The 20093-nt window shown below is 44.8% G+C and overlaps 1 protein-coding gene across 1 annotated transcript; it reads right to left on the bottom strand.

Moving 5' to 3' along the window:
- Nucleotides 1-259: 259 nt before the first annotated feature.
- Nucleotides 260-19365, bottom strand: HEATR6 (HEAT repeat containing 6). The gene is made up of 20 exons (XM_075113639.1): nt 18785-19365; nt 16876-16983; nt 16326-16466; nt 15199-15314; nt 13399-13513; nt 13040-13141; nt 12474-12611; nt 10808-11103; nt 10241-10418; nt 9722-9928; nt 9081-9180; nt 8478-8836; nt 7437-7559; nt 6768-6854; nt 5624-5758; nt 4335-4457; nt 3153-3277; nt 2357-2453; nt 1723-1927; nt 260-1262 (listed from the first exon to the last, which is right to left on the bottom strand). The coding sequence occupies exons 1-20, from the start codon at nt 18983-18985 to the stop codon at nt 712-714; spliced, it is 3507 nt and encodes a 1168-aa protein (XP_074969740.1). The 5' UTR covers nt 18986-19365; the 3' UTR covers nt 260-711.
- Nucleotides 19366-20093: the final 728 nt, after the last annotated feature.

Consider the following 20093-nt stretch of genomic DNA (forward strand, 5'->3'; position numbering starts at 1 on the left):
CCACACGCAATTGAGAACATTGCTGCACCTCCCACAGAAAGGGGAGCACTGCTCGAAGAAGTCAAAATCCCAGCCTCAGAAGACCTACTCTGCATTTTCTGGCTTACGCAGCACAGTACCATCCACCTAGAAATGAGGAATTTCAAGTTTTTGCATGACAGGATGAGTGAAGGCAGCAGGGAGGTACAGGCCCTGTGTAAGACACCAGGAACGTAGACAGATAAAGGCAAAGTGTGTTTGCTCTAAGCTATTCTTCAAATATTGGCATATTTGGCTTTATTGCAGGAACACAACAGTGACAACATTTGCAGTGCTCAGAAAAACAAAATTCTTCCAGACCCCTCCTTTACAAACATGTTTTTGAATACAGCAGCAATAGTAACAAAATGCTTTTAGAGAAGCTGAGAGAACAGGTGGATTTATAAAACATATGAAAAAGGAAGAGGCATTTGTTTTCCAAGTGGTAATGTGTAACAGTTAAGTGTACAAACAAAACCAAGCAAGGACAACTTAAGAGTTCAATAAACACACGTAAAAAAAGTTCTACACAACTTCTCATCGGGCATTATGAATGACTTCAATACGTCCGAAATAAATTTAATACCAACAACAGGAAACTTCTGGATGGCCTGTGTAAGTGAAAGCAATGTGTTTCTTCTCTGTGCCCAGTCAGAAGTTTAAGTAATTGGTCACTGAAACAGGTCTTTCTTTCTAAGCCTCTGTTAATTCAGTGGCATTGGCATGGCTGGTCAAGACATCTTCCAGATAATCAGACACTCTTACTCTCGCTTTGCCCTCCAGCTCTCTCTCTACCCTACTAAGATGTTCGATAGCTCCTTTTAATACTCTCTCCCTCTCGCTCAAGTCCGTGTGCATTCCTGCTTCACTTTCTTCAACTCCAGATTTCAGGTATTGCAAGACATAGGGTTTGATTGCACCCCCATTCTCTGTTATGGTCTCCCAAATGACTGCCAGGTCTGTGCTCTTTGCCAGACTTAACAAATGAAGCAGAGCCTGGCAGATCTGCGTCCTGAGGCTGGCACTGTACTTGAATTCCAGGAAGTCCTCGGTGTCTTCACTCTTCTGCAAGGCTACCACCAAGGCACTCCAGATTTGGCAGAACTGCTCAGTGGAGCCGTAGCATTCCCTCTTGCTAGGGATGGAGAGGGCCATGGCTGATTTGATTCGGACTTTAAAATTCTTGCAGGACTTCACTACCGAGGAAAGTGCACTATATGCTTGTGTGGTCCAAGGAGCCTCTCCTACAGAAACAAACAAACAAACAAACGAAAGAAAACCCCCTTTTCAATCAGTCAAAATATACAAAACTCTAAATGTATTTACTAAATATTGAATGAGCTTACATTTACTGTATTTATTCTGGTTCAAATGAGAGAACTGGGGGTTATGAAATTACAAATTCATTAAAAAACAGTTAAGCTGAAGCTTTGTAAGAGGAAAAGTGACATTTTGCATCTATTCACAGCTATAATCCCATCCTCGTGCTCTTTTCTAACATGACAGATTCAGCTGAACACAGCACAGCCATGCCTGTATTAGCATTTGCAGGATCTGAGCCTATTTCACTGGCAAGAGCTCTGAGGAAGCTCAGAAAAGTCAGTTTGCTTTCTTCCCTTTTCCCCCCAACACATTTGTAGCAGAGACCTTATCAAAACCACAACCTGCTGTGCAAATCCAAAGCCAGTGGGGCAAGTTACTCACCAAGTGGCAAGGCAGGGTTCTTAAATACATTCCCCAGCGCGTAACAAGCATTCCAGCGCACTTTCATAGTGGCCTCACTCTGAACAGTAGAAATAAGGGCCTGAAGAGATTCCTCGATGGCTTCCCTAAACCTGGGGTTTGCTATGTGATGTGGCTGAAGGAAATGAAGCACATTCCCAAGGGCCCGGACTGCATTACTCTTTACCTGAAACACACATACACAATAAAACCATTCTGGCTTTTCACTTATAGGCAAAGCTTTTGTCAAGCCTGCTACAAAATCATGCTCAGCCTATCTGGAATCAGACTAGTGTCTTACCAGATGGCAACTTCCTAAATGCTGCCAGAAAGATCATTCTCTGCAAATGGTCACCGTGAAAAAAACCAACCAAAACCAACCAAACCCCGCCCTGCACTGTGGAAAAGCGCCGCAGTCCAATGCCCTGCAGGTCAAACAGCATGTGAAACCTCCAAACAGCAGCCCTTAGGAGAAGATGCTGAGCTGCAGCTCCCTGTCTGCTGGGGCAAAACGCCCCAAAGTAACTGGTGCCCTTTTTTTCCCTGTTTTTTTTAAATAAAAATGCAAAAGTTGACTATACTATGATAATTCCACCCTCCTTCCCCTCAGTCATACCTTGTCTCTGTCCTTGGATGCTTCAGTCGCAGACCGTAACATTTTCAACAGTAGGAGATCAGAAAACTCCTCTTGAAAACTTTGCCCCATTGTTTCCCTAGAGAAAGAATCACACCGTGAAAGGCCAGCTCAGACGCTCCATCCCCAAAGATGCGATACAATCCTTTATAAAGGCGTATGAACAACCTTCACTCTTTAGAAGGCTAATATGTAAGGCAGACCTTCCTACATGTGACCACTATGTTTATTAATTTAAAACCAAACTATCAATGCAAGAAAGCCGGTTAGCAATGCATTAAGTCTGTAATAAAAAACAGAGGGCAATGAATTGCTCAGAGGTAGTTCTGTAGCAGGAATATATGATAACTATTTCTCCTGTTAAAAATATAACAGTAGTTTAGACCTCCTTCAGCCTTTGGCTTGAGGAAGTGTTAAATATTTATTAATTTTACTTCTGTGTTATGCTGAAAGTAAAATAACCAGGAAACATGAAATTACACCAAGCAACATACAAGAAATAGAAAACTGAAAAGTAAACTCGGAATATATTCCGGAACTAATGGATAGAAAGCCCTAAACCCAAGCAGTTTAGTAGAATTCAGCCCCAGATGGATACAGGATACTTATAATACAGCGTCATACACTGGTAGACACACAGGCTGGAGAGTGGTTAAAAAGAAGAATCCAAGACAAATCTTGGCCTTTTTGATACTCCATAGATTCAGTACCCTCTGCCTGATGCTACGGGAATTCGACAGAGAGAGGAGTTCTGCGGGCTAAAGGTGCGCTTACATACATGTTGATGATCAGAGTGTCTGTAAGGTTGCCCAGGGACCAAGCCGCTTTGGCACGGACGTTCGGAGACTTGTCATTGAGGGAATTCAGAATAGCGTTTGCTGTGTCTGCCACAAACATCACATCCTATAAAAGTAAGAACTGCTGCAAAGTTAGAAAGTTTTAACAACTCAGGTGATTTCCTTAGTAACATACGTTCTGACCTTTCAGGGAAAATGATACCGGCACAGAGACCAGCTCTATTAATATACTCTTCTTTTTTAGGTGACAACTTTTAACATGTTTATGGTGCTCTTTGTACAGCTTTGTTTCGTCTTTAATTAACAGCCTAAGCCTGCATGCTGACCAAGTTCACCTCTCTCTTGGGTAGCTGTTGCTGAAAGGTTTCAATGTATTATTTCATTTCATTGGTGCTTTAGTTACTTTGGATTTTAACATAACTACCTGGACCACCAATCTTATACTCATCAAATCCCACTCTTAAGAAAGTAATTGCTTCTCCAAACTCCCTGTTGAACTGCCTGCCTAATCTTCTCTTCTATAGCACATTATGTTTCATTTTCATTCCCCTGCCTATGGCAAAGGATTTTCTTTCAAAATATTTTTGACTCAAATCTCAACGTCAGCTACTGCAGAAATCTTTTATTACAAACACCCATTTAAGGACACATTGCAAAAACTACAGAGTCTTCCAGCTCAGCCAAGCTAAGATGAATTTTTTTTGTGGAAATAAGACAGCCTTTTTCTCTAAATAAACTTCACTTCTTAGTTTTAAGCAAAACTGAAGCCTTCCCATTAAAAACTTGTTAAACTCTACTGAGCACTGTACAGCTGTTCCCTTATTCCGAGCTCTACCTTATCTCTTGCAGCTCCTTTGTGCCGACCTAGCCTTTCCCACTTCTGTCCCCAAGAGCTCAGGGAAGATCCTGACCTCCCTCCTTTTGCTCTCACTTATGAGACACTCTGGCTTCTGCTTCATCTCACTTACAACTGCGCTGGTTCCGTTCACCACACAGAAGGCAAGAGCAGGTCCTGAGACAGTAAAGCTACGCTACACACACACTACAGACCAGAAGCAAGAAGGAAGGCCAATTCATTCCAAAAGAACTCATGTCCCACATCTTATGGTTCATCAAACCCATTATAAAATGGCTCAAAATAAGAAAAATAGGCCAGTTCTGACCTGCCGAAGGCAAGAGAAGAGGATGTAGACTCCAAGCGCACGCACGGCAGCAGCTTTTACCAGTGGGTTCTCACTGTGGTTCAGGCCAAGAAGCAGAGTGACACACAGTATCTGCTGGTCATTCTGCAACGATAAGCAGTCATGGCAACAGAGAGAAACGGAAAAGATCTCTGTCCCACAAAGACAGACAACTGACAAATATTCTGACAGACTCTAATATGTGGAATCTTTAGAAGCTACCATTCAGAGCATACCAGCATTTCAGGATGCCACACAGGAAAGGGGAATGCTTCCACCAAACATAATCTTGTTGCTTTTGGATAAGACCATAAAGGAAACCAAAATATTTACTATCACCCAAATGCAGAAGGCATGGCCCATCAGAGGTAAAACAGACTGGATCAGTTGCCTTTTCCTGTCTTACTTCACTCTTTCCCCTTCATTAACAAGGACAACCAGGCAGATTAAGTTCATCCTGGACAGATTGTCAGTTTACCAACCCATGACAAAGATGTTTGTTTCATGAGAGCAAAGGGTCAGAGTGGGCACTGACTTGACCCCATGTGGCCACAGGGACAAGAGACTGTATGAGATCAAAGTACAGTGTGATGAAGCACATGCTGTACTTGGAGAAACCAGATGGAGAATTCCAGAGATACTGCTGTACTAGCAATTCTTGGGCAAATGAAATCTGGCAGAGTACTCCCCATCAAGAAGGGCACAGTGACATAAAAGGAGCTGCACAATGCAGCGGTGACACGCTGCCAAGGCTTTCATGTTTCAAAGCATATTTCCCGTTGCAAAAGGAGAGTAAGGCCAACACATTTGTTTGCTTCTGCCAGGGCAATCACCAGTTCAGTGTTTTAAAAGCCAGCCAAAAGAAAAAACATGCATGCAAACTGGTGAACGACGTCAGTCCATGGCTGTTAGCTCAGCTGCCTCTTCAGACACCTAACCAGCAAAGTAACAACCCTTCAACCCTCCCTCATGCAATGAGATTCTTGCTCTCCATCTTCTGTGCATCATCACCAAGGCTGAATATTCATGGCAGGGCCAAACAGCTTCTGTGATCCACAATTTAATTGTTTTGACAGACTAATTACTCCCAACATTGCCTTTTCCAGTCTTCAACAGTTACAACTTGTTCAGAATATTTAAAAAAAAAAATCTGGAAGATTCGTCTACCCTCTCCTTCTAAGTCTTAAAAGGCTTTACCCTACTGTAACCTGGTAGACAAGAACAAAGACTCAATAGGTAAAAATGCCACACTTAAAGGAGTGCTCTCTTACCTGCAGACTGCTGAAAGCTTCTGGCAAGATAGAGGACAGGGCATCACAGGCACTCGTCTGAAGAGTCGCATGTGGAGAGTTCTGAAGAGTGCCAGGTAAAGGGCCATTTAACATCATAGTCCAGAAAGTTACAACCTACAGAAGAAGCAGCCAGGTTTACCTATTTAAACATAGAAATTATGCCTAAGTTCTATAGTAGACTGTCTTTTCCTACTATCCTCTTCAAGGCATACTTACAGCAGGTAGCATAATCGCATGTGAAAGTGATTACAACTCTTTGGAAGCCTAAAATACTTAGCATTCAGAAACATTTTAAAGACATTTTAGTACTGCTATCAAGTACTCATTCACCGAGTTCTGTTTGTTTCCTTCTCAAGGTCCCATACACTCAGGTTAGATTGCATTAGGTAGAATTATGATTCCATTCTATCCCCACAGCTGGGTGTTTTTATTTGCCTAATAATTTACATTCGTATCAAGTAACAGGAAGCCAGGGCTACTGGACACATTTCCTATATTTTAGGGTCACTGGTGACAGGCTCAAAACTTGGCATACGCTAAGAAATTTTTAAAGTTGCCTTGTGTTCACAGAAGCGACTTAAACAGGCCTATGTTACTACTAGAATGCCAGTTCCTCAGCTTCCACAAACATATCAACAAACAGCCTCGAACAATGAGTTTTTCTGAAATCACATGTATTACGGTTCTGGCTGCTCTCTCTGCACTTGCGAGCAGCCAGAATATGTAGGCTGGCTCTTGTAACAACACAAATTCACTAAAACTTCTAGGTTCTAGGTTTTATGCAGCAGTAATGACACATGCATAATCTGCACTGTTCTTCCAGCTTTCTGTCTTACAGCAGGCAGGAAGACGTGGGATGAGGAAAGGCAGAGAGGCAGTGTTAACATCATGTAAAAGAAAAAATTAAAAAACAACACACCGGCCTACAGACAAAAACAAACGCCAAAATAATGCACGAAGGCTACAAAAATCATACATAACAACACCTATAAAGCTGCAGGGTACCGAGTCCCTTTCTGCTCTCCTGCAATTGATTTATCTGCATCCATGCCAGTAACTCTGCAGAGAGTTCAAGAAAGGAGGCTCGGTAAAGTTGAATCTCAGAGGGAGCCCACACACTTACCATGCTGACAGGTACTCTCTGTTCAGGAGCAACAGCTGAATCGGGTTTGTACTGCTGTAGTACACCTGTGCCCAGCTCCTCCAGAAGCTGCAAGGAAACAAAAACCAACTAGTTCTTTATCAGGGATGACTCAAGTACCATGGAACCATAGCAACCTTTACCTAGGACTATACTTACTTTTCCAGGGAACAAAAATAAAAGATTCAGTATTGTTTTGGACTCTACTCTGTCCCTGCTAGTGAAGAAATTAGAGAAAAAGCCTTTCTTACATAAAGTCTCCAGCTAGAGCAGCATAACAAATTGCCGTGCAAAGAGGAAATCTCTCTGATCTTTCCTTTGGGTGACAGACTACAGTTCCTGCAGCAGCTGATGCTAAATCAGGGAAGGACCAGTGTTACAGTCCTTGCGTTTCCCAAGCTTCCTGGTGACTCAGCAGAGCAACAAAATTCTGCTAAGAATTCAAGACTGGAAACAGAAGGTGCATTTCTCAAAGTGCCAGGGTACTGCATTTCCCAAAGGGCTATAGCAGGCACCAGCTCTTTACAGTGTGCTACATCAAATACACAAAGATGCTCTGAATATTCATCCCTACTCATTTGTATTTGCAAAGCACACTAATAGGCAAAATTGGCTTGGTAAAACAATGTTGATGTTTCCTCCTGCTCTTACTTTGGCTCCATGAAGTTGAATGGATGGATCCATTTCTTCCATGCATCTGCAAGCCACTTCTCCAAGTTCTAGGAAATAGCTCTGAGCCATAGAGAAATAACCTTTTACAAGAAGAGCCAACACCTGAACACAAACAGAAGAAATTCAATTCAGCATTTTTCCTTCTATGAAGCCAAAATACCCCAAATACACACAGAGATGATGTTAATGGGCTAATCAACACTAGGACCATACACTAAACTCTGATGTAACAGATACACATTGCAGCACAACTTCTAGAATACTACAGATAATTAAAAACCTCCCTATTCTATTATCTTGTTCAAAAGAGGGCCACAAAAGCACTATCAAGTAGCAACACAATGAATTATTTACTTTAAGTGAGGTCTCCTGTAGCTAAAAAACTCAGCAAGAGTACCTGTAAGACCAACACATTCTCTCACTCCTGGAATACTGCTGCTGCATTCTGTGAAGCCGGATTTAACAACTATTCATTGTTCCAGAAAAAGAGTAAGACTCCTTGGGATGCATGTTACAAGATCTTACTATTTTCCATGGTTACATGAAGAAAAACAAGGCCAAGCCTCAACATTCACAGGCACTCCTTCAGTCATACCAGCATCACTCCATAGTTCCTTGCAGACTGTTCTATGACTGCAAGGTTCTTCCCCACTGTTTTCTTGCAAAACTTTAATTTAGATTCTGTACGGAGGAGTTCACATAGGGAAGACTCACAGCCTTCACCAAATGCCAGCACACACAACCAAATATTTAAAAATAATGAAGGTAACAAAAATCACAGGCAGACGAACTTATTATAGCAGGTTTACTATGGGACGGCTACGCTGTGGCCACAGGCACAAAATATTACTGCTCTTTCAGTCACAGCAGCTCAGACATGATGCACTAGCAAATGCTTCAGCCTAAATCTCACTGAAAGAGCTAGAAGCAAAGGCAACCCACGACTGAGGCTTGGCAGACATGACATAATTTGATATTGTACCAAGCTATTCATTTTACAAGCTAGCTGTTCATCCCCACCTGTAAGGATTCCAGTCGAAGGGGACATGGTTCATAAACACTGGAAAACGATGGAAAGTTAGCATCGCTGTCAGAACAGGAATCCTCTCTGGGCAGAACGATGATGGAAACGCAGAGACTGAGAAGCCAGCATGGTTCTGAAGAAGTACATCCTGCTGGATTATCTGGAGGCTCCGCTTCTGAGGGGAGTGCTTTTCTCCACTGCTCAGAAGAATTAGAACGGTGAGGGGTTGTGCTACCGCTATTATTTCGCCCTGAAGAACTGGGCTGTTGCAGAAGTAACTGCACCTCTGGTAAAGGTGCTTGGACAGATACTATAGCCCCTAATAATGTCAGACTAGAAACTCGAACATTAACATCTGCAAGAAAGAAGAGGGCAGGGGAAGAAAAAGCCAGGCCATTAGCATCTCACTGACATGTCAGCATCCTTCTTCAGCAGTTTTCAGATAAGACAAGATTATAACATATAATTCAATAGCAATACATATGTTTACGTACTTATGAAGAATGGGGAGGGGGGAAATCCACAACTATTTTGTAATAACCAATGCTGAACTAAGATATAACATATACAAAGAGGCTCCAGCCAAACAGAATGCAAACCTTTATGACAAATGTATGGCTTTATCTGGTTCCAAACTCTTGTCAGCAATCCAGGTTTTAAACGGCTGTACGGTGCATTTGAAACCAAATTTGCAAGGCACTGAAACACACAAAAGAACATACATGGAGCGGTGGTTACAATGTCAGCCTGATCTCCAACAGATTTGTTTTTACATTTGTAATTTAGGTCATTTAGACAGCTAATTATCTGAGGGCACCTGAAAACAAATGCCCCAATTATCTGCTGTTTGAAAACTGGTTACAAACCTGGCTCCTAAGAACAAGTATTTAACTACTGTGACCTCGCACAAAGACCAAGGAATTTCAATAGCCCATGGAAAGCTTTTTTTGGCAGTTTGGATTCCAGTTTTAAAGCCAATGTGAGACTTCAGAATCATTTCATAGGTTCATTTAGCTCCAAAAATGCTACAGGGAAGAAATGCAGGAACGAGGGAATTGTGCTGAAGAGAAAAGAAACCCCAGGACTCTGTAGGAAGACTCAAGTCAAAGAAGCCTTTTGGGATAACACCACCTTAATCCTCAACAGCTACAATAATTTCTGTGCAATCTTACTTCGAGACTTAATCTAGAGACCAGTATCATCTCTTGGGCAGCATCTGAAACATTTACAGTACAGTTACCTTGACTATTTGTGTCAGTGTTTGAGAAGAAGATTCTGCCACCAGGGCTAGCAGCAGGCAGCGATGCAGCTCCCGGATGCTAGAAGCAATAGTTACAGAGAAGGGGGTAAACGCTCTCTTGTGATCATTAGCATCTTCAGCAACAGAAAGAAACTGCTTAGAACCTTCCAGGATGGCTGAGAGAACTTGAAGAGCACAGGCACGGGTCTGAAATGATAAAAAATTTCGGTTACCCTCTTTTAACACCTCCTTTGAGCTGATGGAGAATTTTTAAAATTATTAAAGTCTTTTCCTCCAGCAAGAGAAAATTCAACTCCAGTTATCTTTTCATTTAGCTTCCAGCAGTACACAACCAATCCTTTGTTTCCTTAACCAACACATTCTCTTTTATTTCTTGCTGTACAAGTGATCAGTGACACAGATACAGTAGCCAAAGTACTTACTGAAGGCCAGAGAAGACAACTCTTAAGGTAAATATGGAAGAAAACCCAATGTTTTTTCTACTCAGAACTGCCTCACCTTTGGAGAAGGGTCCTTTAAAGCAATAGTCATCAAGGACACTGACTGGGGGCTGCCGATACCAGGTGCATCAGGAACAAACGCTGACCAGTAGCCATAGAGAACTCTTTTTTCTATTGATTTTATAGCAGAGAGGAAACAGGCTAGAGCCCCTTGACGAACATTCGCTTGATAAGATCTTAAAAACAAACAGAAAGATTAATGAAATAGCAGCAGTGAAAAGTAATGGGCTTAACCTCTTTCATTTATATTAGTGGCTAGCTGTGAGAAGACATTTTTTAGACCAAGAACAGGAAGAGAAAGAACAAATTTACTTTCAAACCAATACAAATTACTGCCTTCCAGTTTTCTTGTATAACCACATAAATCAAAGTGATTTCCTCAACAGTTTTGATTAAGAACAAAGTGCTAGGATCCCATGGAAGTGTAAGAATCTGCACACGTGTAAAAACTGTGCCAGATCTACAGGAACAAAAGGTAAGCTCATGTACCATGTTAAAGCATAAATTGTCATGAAGGATAGTACATTCTGCTACCATGCTTTGGGTTTACATGAACAACAATCACCTCATTTTGCTCTGCATTCCACCTTCGGCATCAGAATATTCTGACTCACTGCTGCTGATTCTTTTCCAGCTAGTACAATGTGAAGACAAGTGATCCTTTCCAGCAGGCATATATACAACATCTGATGCACGAGTCCGAGGATCTGAACAAAGACTGTTCCGCTCATCCCCCAGGCGTAATTTCAGCATGTCAGCTCCAAGGGCTGAATCATTTCCCATATCACCCAAATCTTCTCTTCCTTCTTCCCCAAACTCTCCCTTCTTCTTCTCTTTCCCTTTGGACTTTTTTCTTCGGTTCTGTTTTAAGATGAAAAGTAGGGGGTTTTTTTAATCTTTTGAAATAATATCCAGCAAGACGTGCAAAGATTTTATAGTTGTAAATCTTTTACTAAGGTAAAAATGTCTCATCTGAAGACAAAACTAATCGCTAATCCTAATCGCTAATTTAGATTGGATATTAGGAAAAATGTCTTTACTGCAAGAGTGGTCAGGCATTGGCCCAGGCTGCCCAGAGGTGGGGGAGTCGCCATCCCTGGAGGTATTTAGAAGACGTGTAGAGGTGGCACTATGGGGCATGGTGTAGGAGACGTGGTAGTGCGGGGTTCACAGTTGGACCTGATGATCCTAGAGGTCTTTTCCAACCTTAGTGACTCTATGATTCTATGATTCTAATCCAGAATAAAAACAGAGTTTAATATAATAAATCATGGCCTCTGTATGTCCAAGTTCTAAATGAGTTTTTCCACAAGATATAGTTTACCGAGAGTTCTCACAGCTATTTAGCATTCTTCTGATGCAACAATACTGCACAGAAGTGCAATTACATGCATGTGCAATACTGTACATACAGAAACAGTCACTTCTTTAGTATCTGAGTTTACAAACTCTGCTTATTAGTAGCAACAGTAACATCAGTATAGTAATACCTTAGTGTATGTAAGCACTTCATAGCTGAATAGCCTCAAAAGTTAAGCTTTGGCCCCTTCATCAGTAAAGCAAAAGATTTCCAAGACAACTTTTAGTTAAAAATCTTATTTCACACAAAAGTGTGAAAAGAGGAGGAACAGTAAATACTTCTGTAGTTCTTTTAGATTTACAGTAGGTATTTAACATCTGGAAAGAAACGAAGTCAACATGACTACACAACTTCATTTTCTCTAATGTCTTTCAGATAATCGGTAATCCAAAATTTTTACAGGGTTAAAAAATAACCTGTAGAAGGATTAGGCAGAACAGATGGGGGAGGGGGAAGGAAATCAGTCTCTAAATGAACTTGACTTCCCTAAGAAAGAGTCAAACAATTGTGCAAGTGTTAGGAGAGAAAATGTAACTTATAAAATTTAAAAAACACTGGCTAGTCTGCATGCACCAATCCCATGTCTGCAGGCCAAGAATTCTTCGCTATAGATGAATAACTGATGCACACAGCTTAACTCAGGAAAGCCAACCTCTGCAGAGCCGTTTGTTCTCCTCACCTGAGTTTACAAAGCAATTTTACTTGGTGCAGAGATTTATAATCAATACCTTTAAAGCAAAGAATGTGAAATGTATCACATGCACAGAACACAAAGAGCCCGTTAGCCACTAATGTCACGTCAGGCAACACATAACATCAACAAGCATGCACACAATGAGCATGCAGCAGAATCAGTATGATTTCAGCTTACCCCTGTCTGCTTGAAGGCGGTTGGTTCTGATTGTTCCTGTTTGATGGGTGACCTTTTATCGTACTGAGGTAATGGAGCCGGGTACAAGGCTGCGGGCATTTCTATGCTCAGTCCTGGCAGTCCATGAAACATACATTTCTAGAACAGTAACAAAAACATTAGCACACCTTCCCTTTTTGATGCACGAAGATTTACTCTGTATTTACTCAGGTGTTCATCAATTTTCAGTTGGGCTTGTGATCTTTCCCCCAGGTCTTGCCTCTCCCCATGCTATGTAACAGCTATGCAAAATCTGAAATTCAACTACCTCTAGAAGGATTTTACGTAGGCCCACAAAAAATGAACCTCTCATCTTTCTCTCGCATTCTTTTGCAGGAAGTGCAGTTAAGATGCTGTGAGAGAAACTCAACATCTTTTTCTTTATATCTCACACTACATTTCCCCCCACGTGCCAGCTTCCCTGCTCCCTCTTTCTCCTCTTCTCCTCCTGTTTCCCACTTAACAAGCATCTGGAACATGCACCTTCCAGTGTCTGCCTCTTCCTCAAGGTGGATTTAAGTATTTACCTTTAATACTGCAAGAAGAGATCCAATTTGGTCAGTTTGCATTAGTTTCATCTTCCCACCATTTAGAAGCGACTGGATACCTTTCAGTGCATTTTGCAGTAACTGAAAACCAAAACACAGAATTACTTATTTTCCTTCCCAAAACACTGAAGGTTCTCATCTTTCAAGTGACCTTCAAGACAACTGCGGTTTTGCTCAAGATAATTACTGGGAGAGTTACTTATGTTTATTTATAAAAAAAGACTATTTAAGCAAAATCTCACTTGACAATATTCCAAATTTTGTATATTCCAAATTCCAGTATTCCAGCAGCACAATCTCCTAATTAGAGTATGCTAGAAAATTAGACTCACACTTACCATGCAAAAAGCGATGTCATCTACATCAGAGGTTTTTGAAGACTGCAGAACACTTAGAAAAGTTTGAAAACAGACACTTCTGTAGGGCTCATCCAAGTACGGCTGTCCAGGCACACTAACATCAAAGCAGGAGGAGACAAATGGTTGGTTTAGTCTGTTCCACAGCTTTATATAGTTACACAAATTCGGATCCAAGCCCTCTGCCTAGACAGAAGAGCACAGGCCCTTGGATGGATGGACAGCTCTTTGAAAGGGATGAGCTCTACCACTATAAGGAAGAAAAGAAAACCTTCTGCACAAAGAGCTAGTACAGTCATAGCGTGCCTTACACCTACTCTGCTTCTGTGGCCACCTTCTCAATGACAATGACTCTCCAAGCACAGCTTAACAAGCTGTCATGCTTATAAAGGCTGTTTAGGCAAAATTTGGCATTGAAAAGGGCCTAGAATAACTTTTGCCATTTCCCCAGTTTCCATGAAGTCTGGGCAACCTTAACGTGCTGAAACATTTTAATATCCACTTGACTTACTGCATGAAGAGAGGGCAACTCCACCACTTCACCTTTGCCACCTTGAGTACCATTTAGTAAGAGCTGGCCATTGTTGCAGGGGATTTAGAGTCATTAAACAAATTCTTTTGCAATGGATTCCTAAGCACCTGGTTCCATCACATTTAATTACTTCAAGCCATCAACACATTCTAAAATGCTCACAGGAAAACTCTAACATTGCAAGTGATTTTCCTGAAATTAAAATCAGAGAACAGCTGAGGTTGGAAGGGACCTCTGGAGATCACCTAGTGCAACCTTCTTGCTTCAAGTAGGGTCAATCAGAGCAGGTTGCCCAGGACTGGGCCCAGACAAGTCTGAACATCTCCAGGGATGAAGACTCCATGGCCTCTCTGGGCAACTGGTTCCAGTGTTCGATAATCCTTACTTTTTTTTTTTTTTCTTCTTACGTTTAGTCGGAATTTCCTGTATTTCAGTTTGTGCCCATTGCTTCTTGTCCTTTCACTGCACACCACTGAAAACAGTCTGGCTCTGTCATCTTCATTCCCTGCCATCACATTAGTGAGATCCTCGCTGAGCCTTCTTTTCTCCAGGCTAACCAGTCCCAACTCTCCACAGAAAAATCATGCCCCAGACTGCCAAAGGTTGCATTTATTTACATTAAGTAGTCCTTCAGACTTCACCTGTAAGTCCTGAAATTCCAAACTTTTGTGTTTGTTTGGGGGGGTGTTCTGTTTCATTTTAAAAAAAAAAAAAACATCTGTTCAGGGGAACTTTTAACCAAAAACTCTTTAGAACAAGTCCAAATATCTACTGCTTTTATTAATTGCTTGCTTGCCCACAGAGTCTGGTTAGTCAAAATTCTTCCTGTGCAGCAGCTAATACAGATTTGATGTTGCTGCAGCATCAGCATATTTACATGTGGAATAGAAAAATGGATGAATTGCAAAAGAATAACTGACAATCGCTAGGAAAACTTGTAGCTGACCATTTCTTGTGCAAAATTAACCCAAAGAATCACTGCAGGGACCAGGCAGCACAACACTTGTTCTTTTCTTCCCTAAACTAAGCTACATAACATTATTTCTGGAAGACTGAGAGTTTATGGTTTTATCCACAGATGATACAATATCTTAGAGCACTAAAGTTTCAGATTTTAAACTCACACATATACACCTTACTGGCCCTGAATTTGCTGTTCCTACCACAAACAAAGTAGACCAGCTGTCCGTGCTGTCAGCTGTACATCTTCTAAAGCATCCACTCCACCATCTGAAAAGGCTTATACGCACCTGAGACACAGGTTTGCCATGCTGCGTACTGCCGCCCTCCTGAGTTCCACATCTGGCTGAGCAGAATCGCTGAACTGCACCAAGAGCCCAGTCTTGCCCAGCAAATCCGGGAGATACTAAAACAAACCACCAAAAGCCATTAGGGGTCAGCGCTCTTTCCCCAGCCTCCTGATTCTTCTGTTTGGGAGCTAAACACATCTATGCTACAAAAGAAGTTTTGTCAGTTGCATTTTCAGATTCCATAGACTGATTATGTCTATAATAAATGACATGTAAATACTAATTTCCAAAGTTCTTGTATTTTGTATTAGAAAAGTATCGAGCATGAGCACAGCTCAGACTGAGTCCCAATTTATGCTTTCTTCCCATACATAAAGCTAAGTTAGTAACAACTGCTGTACCATACTGCTGTGGTTATATTGGCTACAAACCCACGCAAGCTGGCAGCTCCAAAACTGCGATCATCACCACCCCGTGCTTCAGCCCAACAGCAGAAACTGCTCTGCAAGCTGCCAAGAGCTGGTGACAGCAGGGGAATTCAACATATCAAACACCATCAGTCACACTGCAGCAATAAGGAGCTTCGTACAAACCTCAGGACTGATACCTGATAGTCTCCAGTTTGAGGCTTTGAGCCCCCTGCACACTAAAAACCTGATCTGGTTACAGGATAAATTTCAGGATCCTCAATGGAGGCTGCCAAGTAATGTGCAATTTGAAGCTCCGCATGTTCTTCCTGCCTGACACATAGGCATACCAGCATAGTTAGTCTGCAGACTAAGCCTCGTGCCCTTCTTTAATAGCGTGCCTTTGGCTCAAGCCACGTAATAGGTGGTCCCGGCAGCTGCTGCCTGCAGGTATAGAGGTATTCAGCATAGGAAGAACCCTTTTATCTACTGATTATTTGTATATATAGCTATCACACCTGAAATTCAACTTTTCCACAAATATCAGTCACTATTTAAATGGGATTATTCTTAACATAAAAGGTGTGGTGATTTGAGAAAATTATACTTTTTATTCTTTCTTTTCAGGGGGTGGGTGGGGGTGGGGCAGTGGAGAAAGCAGACATACTCAGAAGGGTGCAAATATTTTTGTGGTTACTTTCTTTTAGCTTGTGAACTCACCTTCTGACATTTAGGCCCATTATTGTAAACAAGAGCTGCTAAGGCTTGCAGAATTTCGACATGTGTCCAAGAGCTGCACTGCTTAAGAGCAGAGATACAGTAGGAGAGAAGAAAATTCAAGTTCTGTTCATCAACCATTACCTGTTGTAACAGAAAAGGACTGTGGTCAAGAAAACATTGTCATGTACTGCTGGAGTTAATATACCCAGATATATTGGTTACAGACTCAGGTGACCTGGCTGTTAAAATTATACACCATCACAGAATCAGCTGACGCTTAAGAAATTGGTAAATCAAGTGTCCTATGACCAAGAGTATTTCCAATGGTGTATCACTTCTGACTGAGCTGGTTTTACATGAGGAACCATGCTAGAGCCACAAATCAGAACCTCAGCTACGAATAAATATGCAACAAAGTGAAAATCAAGAAACTCTGCATGAAGGTCAGCTCTGTAGCCCCATAAAAAGAGACAGAAGTCCTCCCTGGCTTAGTGGGGGACCAGGGAGCCATGACATGGAAGAAGAATGGACAAGGCCAAATTTTCCGTACCTGAAATCTGTTAAGTAAGTGATGAATAAGCTGACAAACTTTGCTGACAAGATGTTCCTGATCAAGGTGAACCAGCTGACAGGCTTGGACAAGCAGAGCACAAACATCCTGGAAGAGAAAGCCTCAGTTTATTATTTTGAGTCTACAAAGCCAGGGTGGAAACCACATCACCAGCTGAGACTTTGATCACGCAACCAGGTCTGCATGTGGATACCACTAACATCAATACACACAGATAATGTAACAAAACGAATGAAACTCCAGCTAGCGAGCTTCTGCTCGGCCATCTACAGACCTTCATCCCGATGCAAGGACATGCTGGCACAGATTCAAATTGCAGGAGTGCTGCTCAGACACCACCACTTAAACACTGGAGTGAAAGTGGAGCCAATAATAATGGCAAAGGAAAAATACAAAGTTAGATCAAGGAATGGAAGGGGGAAAAAAAGGATCATTGTCCAAGAAACCCCCAGCTAATTCCAAAAGACAAAGTAAGTCTACTCTGGAAATAAAATGAATAAATATCAGTAAGTCAGCACTGTTTAAAGCATAATAATGAAGAACATTGTGTTCTCTATGGAGCAGTATCAATATTGCAAAACTACAGCGTTCAGCTTTGGAGGGCTTACTTCAAGACTTTAAAATTTTTAATTGTTTGAATAACAGACTGTGAAAATTTCTGAGTCCGCATGCCTACAGTCCCACCCACTGCCCACTCACTGGTGTCACCAGCCATCTCCACCAGCGCCCACACCCTCCTGCCACTGGGCCACACATGCCAACCCTGGAACAGTTTCAGCACATGGCAGCAGAGCTCACAAATCTTATCCTCCCCTCTACTCCACCCTAGTGAGGCCACATCTGGAGTGCTGCGTCCAGTTCTGGGGCCCCCAGTTCAAGAAGGATGGGGAACTGCTCAAGCAAGTCCAGGGGAGAGCTACCAAGGTGATCGGGGGGCTGGAGCATCTCCCTTATGAGGAAAGGCTGAGAGACCTGGGTTTGTTCAGCCTGGAGAGGAGAAGACTGAGGGGGGATCTCATCAATGCTTAAAACTATCTAAAGGGTGAGTGTCAGGAGGATGGGACAGGATTCTTTCCAGTGGTGCCCAACGCCAGGCCAAGGGGCAACGGGCACAAGCTGGAACACGGGAAGTTCCACCTGAACATGAGGACAAACCCCTTCCCTGTGCGGGTGCCAGAGCAGGGGCACAGGCTGCCCAGAGAGGCTGTGGGGTCCCTTCCCTGGAGACATTCACACCCCGCCTGGACGCGGCCCTGTGCCCCTGCTCTGGCTGTGCCTGCTCACGCAGGGGGTGGGACGGGGTGAGCTCCAGAGGGCCCTTCCAACCCCCGCCAGTCTGGGATTCAGTGACACGACCCAGGGAGGTGGGGACGGTAACCGGGGGTGGGTGAAGGCAGGAGGGAACGCGGCCGTGGGGAGGGGAGTGGAAGACGTGCAGGAAAACTCACGGCCTGCAGCGAGCCGGCCCCTGGGGAGCCGCAGGGTGGTACGTGCGGGGCTGCTGCATGGATGCACCGGGCGAGACGGCCGCGGGCGCGCCCACGCAAGCCCGCGCACACCCGCGGGCGTGCGCAGCGGTGGAAGCACCCGCACGCCCACCCCGGCGCGCACACCCGAGTTTAAGGGCACGCACACGCGTGTCCCCACAGGAGCATCCACGCGGGTGGGCGAGACCCCGAGTAAGCGTGCGCTTACCCGCGTGACGTGTACGCTCCCGTGACAGGCACACCCGCGTGCGAGCGCCCTTCCCCGCCCCCTCCCCTCCCGCGTGTGCGCATCCCCGTGTGTGGCGCGCCCCGCGCCGGCCCCGGCAGCGCGGGCGATCGGAGCCACGGCGTCGCTTGGCCCCCCGGTACCGGCCCGTTCCCCGGCCCCGCTCCCGCCGTACCTGCGGGCTGGGCCCGGCCGCCGGCGCCGGCCCACAGCTCTCCGAGATGAGCTGATCGAAGACCAGGTGGAGCTCGGTGCGGCGGCGGCCGCCGTCGGGGAGCTCCGCGCCGGGCTGAGGCCGCAGGGCGCCCAGCCGCGCCAGGTAACGGCGGAAGGAACCGCACGGCTCCGGCTCCTCCGGCCCCGCCACGGCCGCCATCTTCTGCCCTCCCGGCAGCGGCGCTATGGCAACGGGGAGCACTTCCGGGGCGCGGCTACGGGAGCCGGGGGGCAGCGGGGGGGGCCTCGGTGGGGTGGGGCGTGGGGGAGCGGGGAACCGGGTCGGCGACCACCCGCGCTGCACCCCGCGGCCTCCGGCGCTGGCGCTTGCATTTGCCCCACGGGGTCGTTTTTTTCACCTCGAAGGAGCCCGAAAATAAGCGAAGGGGGAGCCCCGGGGCCGGCGGTGTCGGGGCAGGGACGAAGCCTGCCCCGGGCTCGCGGGTGTGCGGGGATAGCGCTCCTCACGGCCGGGGGGCTGCGGGCCTGGGCGTACCCACGGCAGCACAGGGACCGCAGCCGTGTCGCACTCGCAACCGTGTCACGCTTACAGCCGTGTCACCCTCACAGACGTGACACCCTTGCAGCCGTGTCAAGCTTGCAGCCACGTCACTCACAGCCGTGACATCCTCACAGCCACGTCACTCTCACAGCCGTGACACCCTCGCAGCAGTGTCACGCTCCCAGGGCACTTAGCCCAGGAAGGAAGGGCAGTTCATGACCGCAGGGCAGCGGGAGAAGCACAGACGCCTGCCCCGGGCAGTGGCCACAGCCCTGGGTCTTGCCGCTTCCCCACCCGAGGCCAGGCCCCGCGGGGACCCGGGTGCTGGCGGCTGGGGAGCACCGCGGTAGGTGGCACTGCCCGTCCATGGCTGTGGCCACAACGCCCGACACGATCCCAGCTGCAGCCTGATGATCCCTGGCTGGGGCAGAAGCGCTAGGCCTGGCCTCCCTGGGCAGCTATGCCTAGGGCTTCCTGAGGGAGCAGTTTGGAGGGGATTGTGCAGATTTTAACCATCACGGACACTTAAGTGTTTCTTTAGAAGTGACAGTAAGTGATCAGTGTAGCCTGAAATAAGACTGCAGTCCGGGGCTGCTGAGCTGTAACACGTTGCTCCTGTCCCACCCCTATTGCCCTGTCCCAGATCTGTCTGTACTTGGCTTAGGCACACACATGGCACATAACAGATTTCAGCACTGGGGCCCAAGGGACTGGTGGTTGGGAAGAGAAACCTGCTTGCCCTAAGAATGTTGCTCTGGGTTTGATC

Source organism: Phalacrocorax aristotelis, chromosome 18, assembly GCF_949628215.1.
Source record: "Phalacrocorax aristotelis chromosome 18, bGulAri2.1, whole genome shotgun sequence".
Taxonomy (NCBI): Eukaryota; Metazoa; Chordata; class Aves; order Suliformes; family Phalacrocoracidae; genus Phalacrocorax; species Phalacrocorax aristotelis.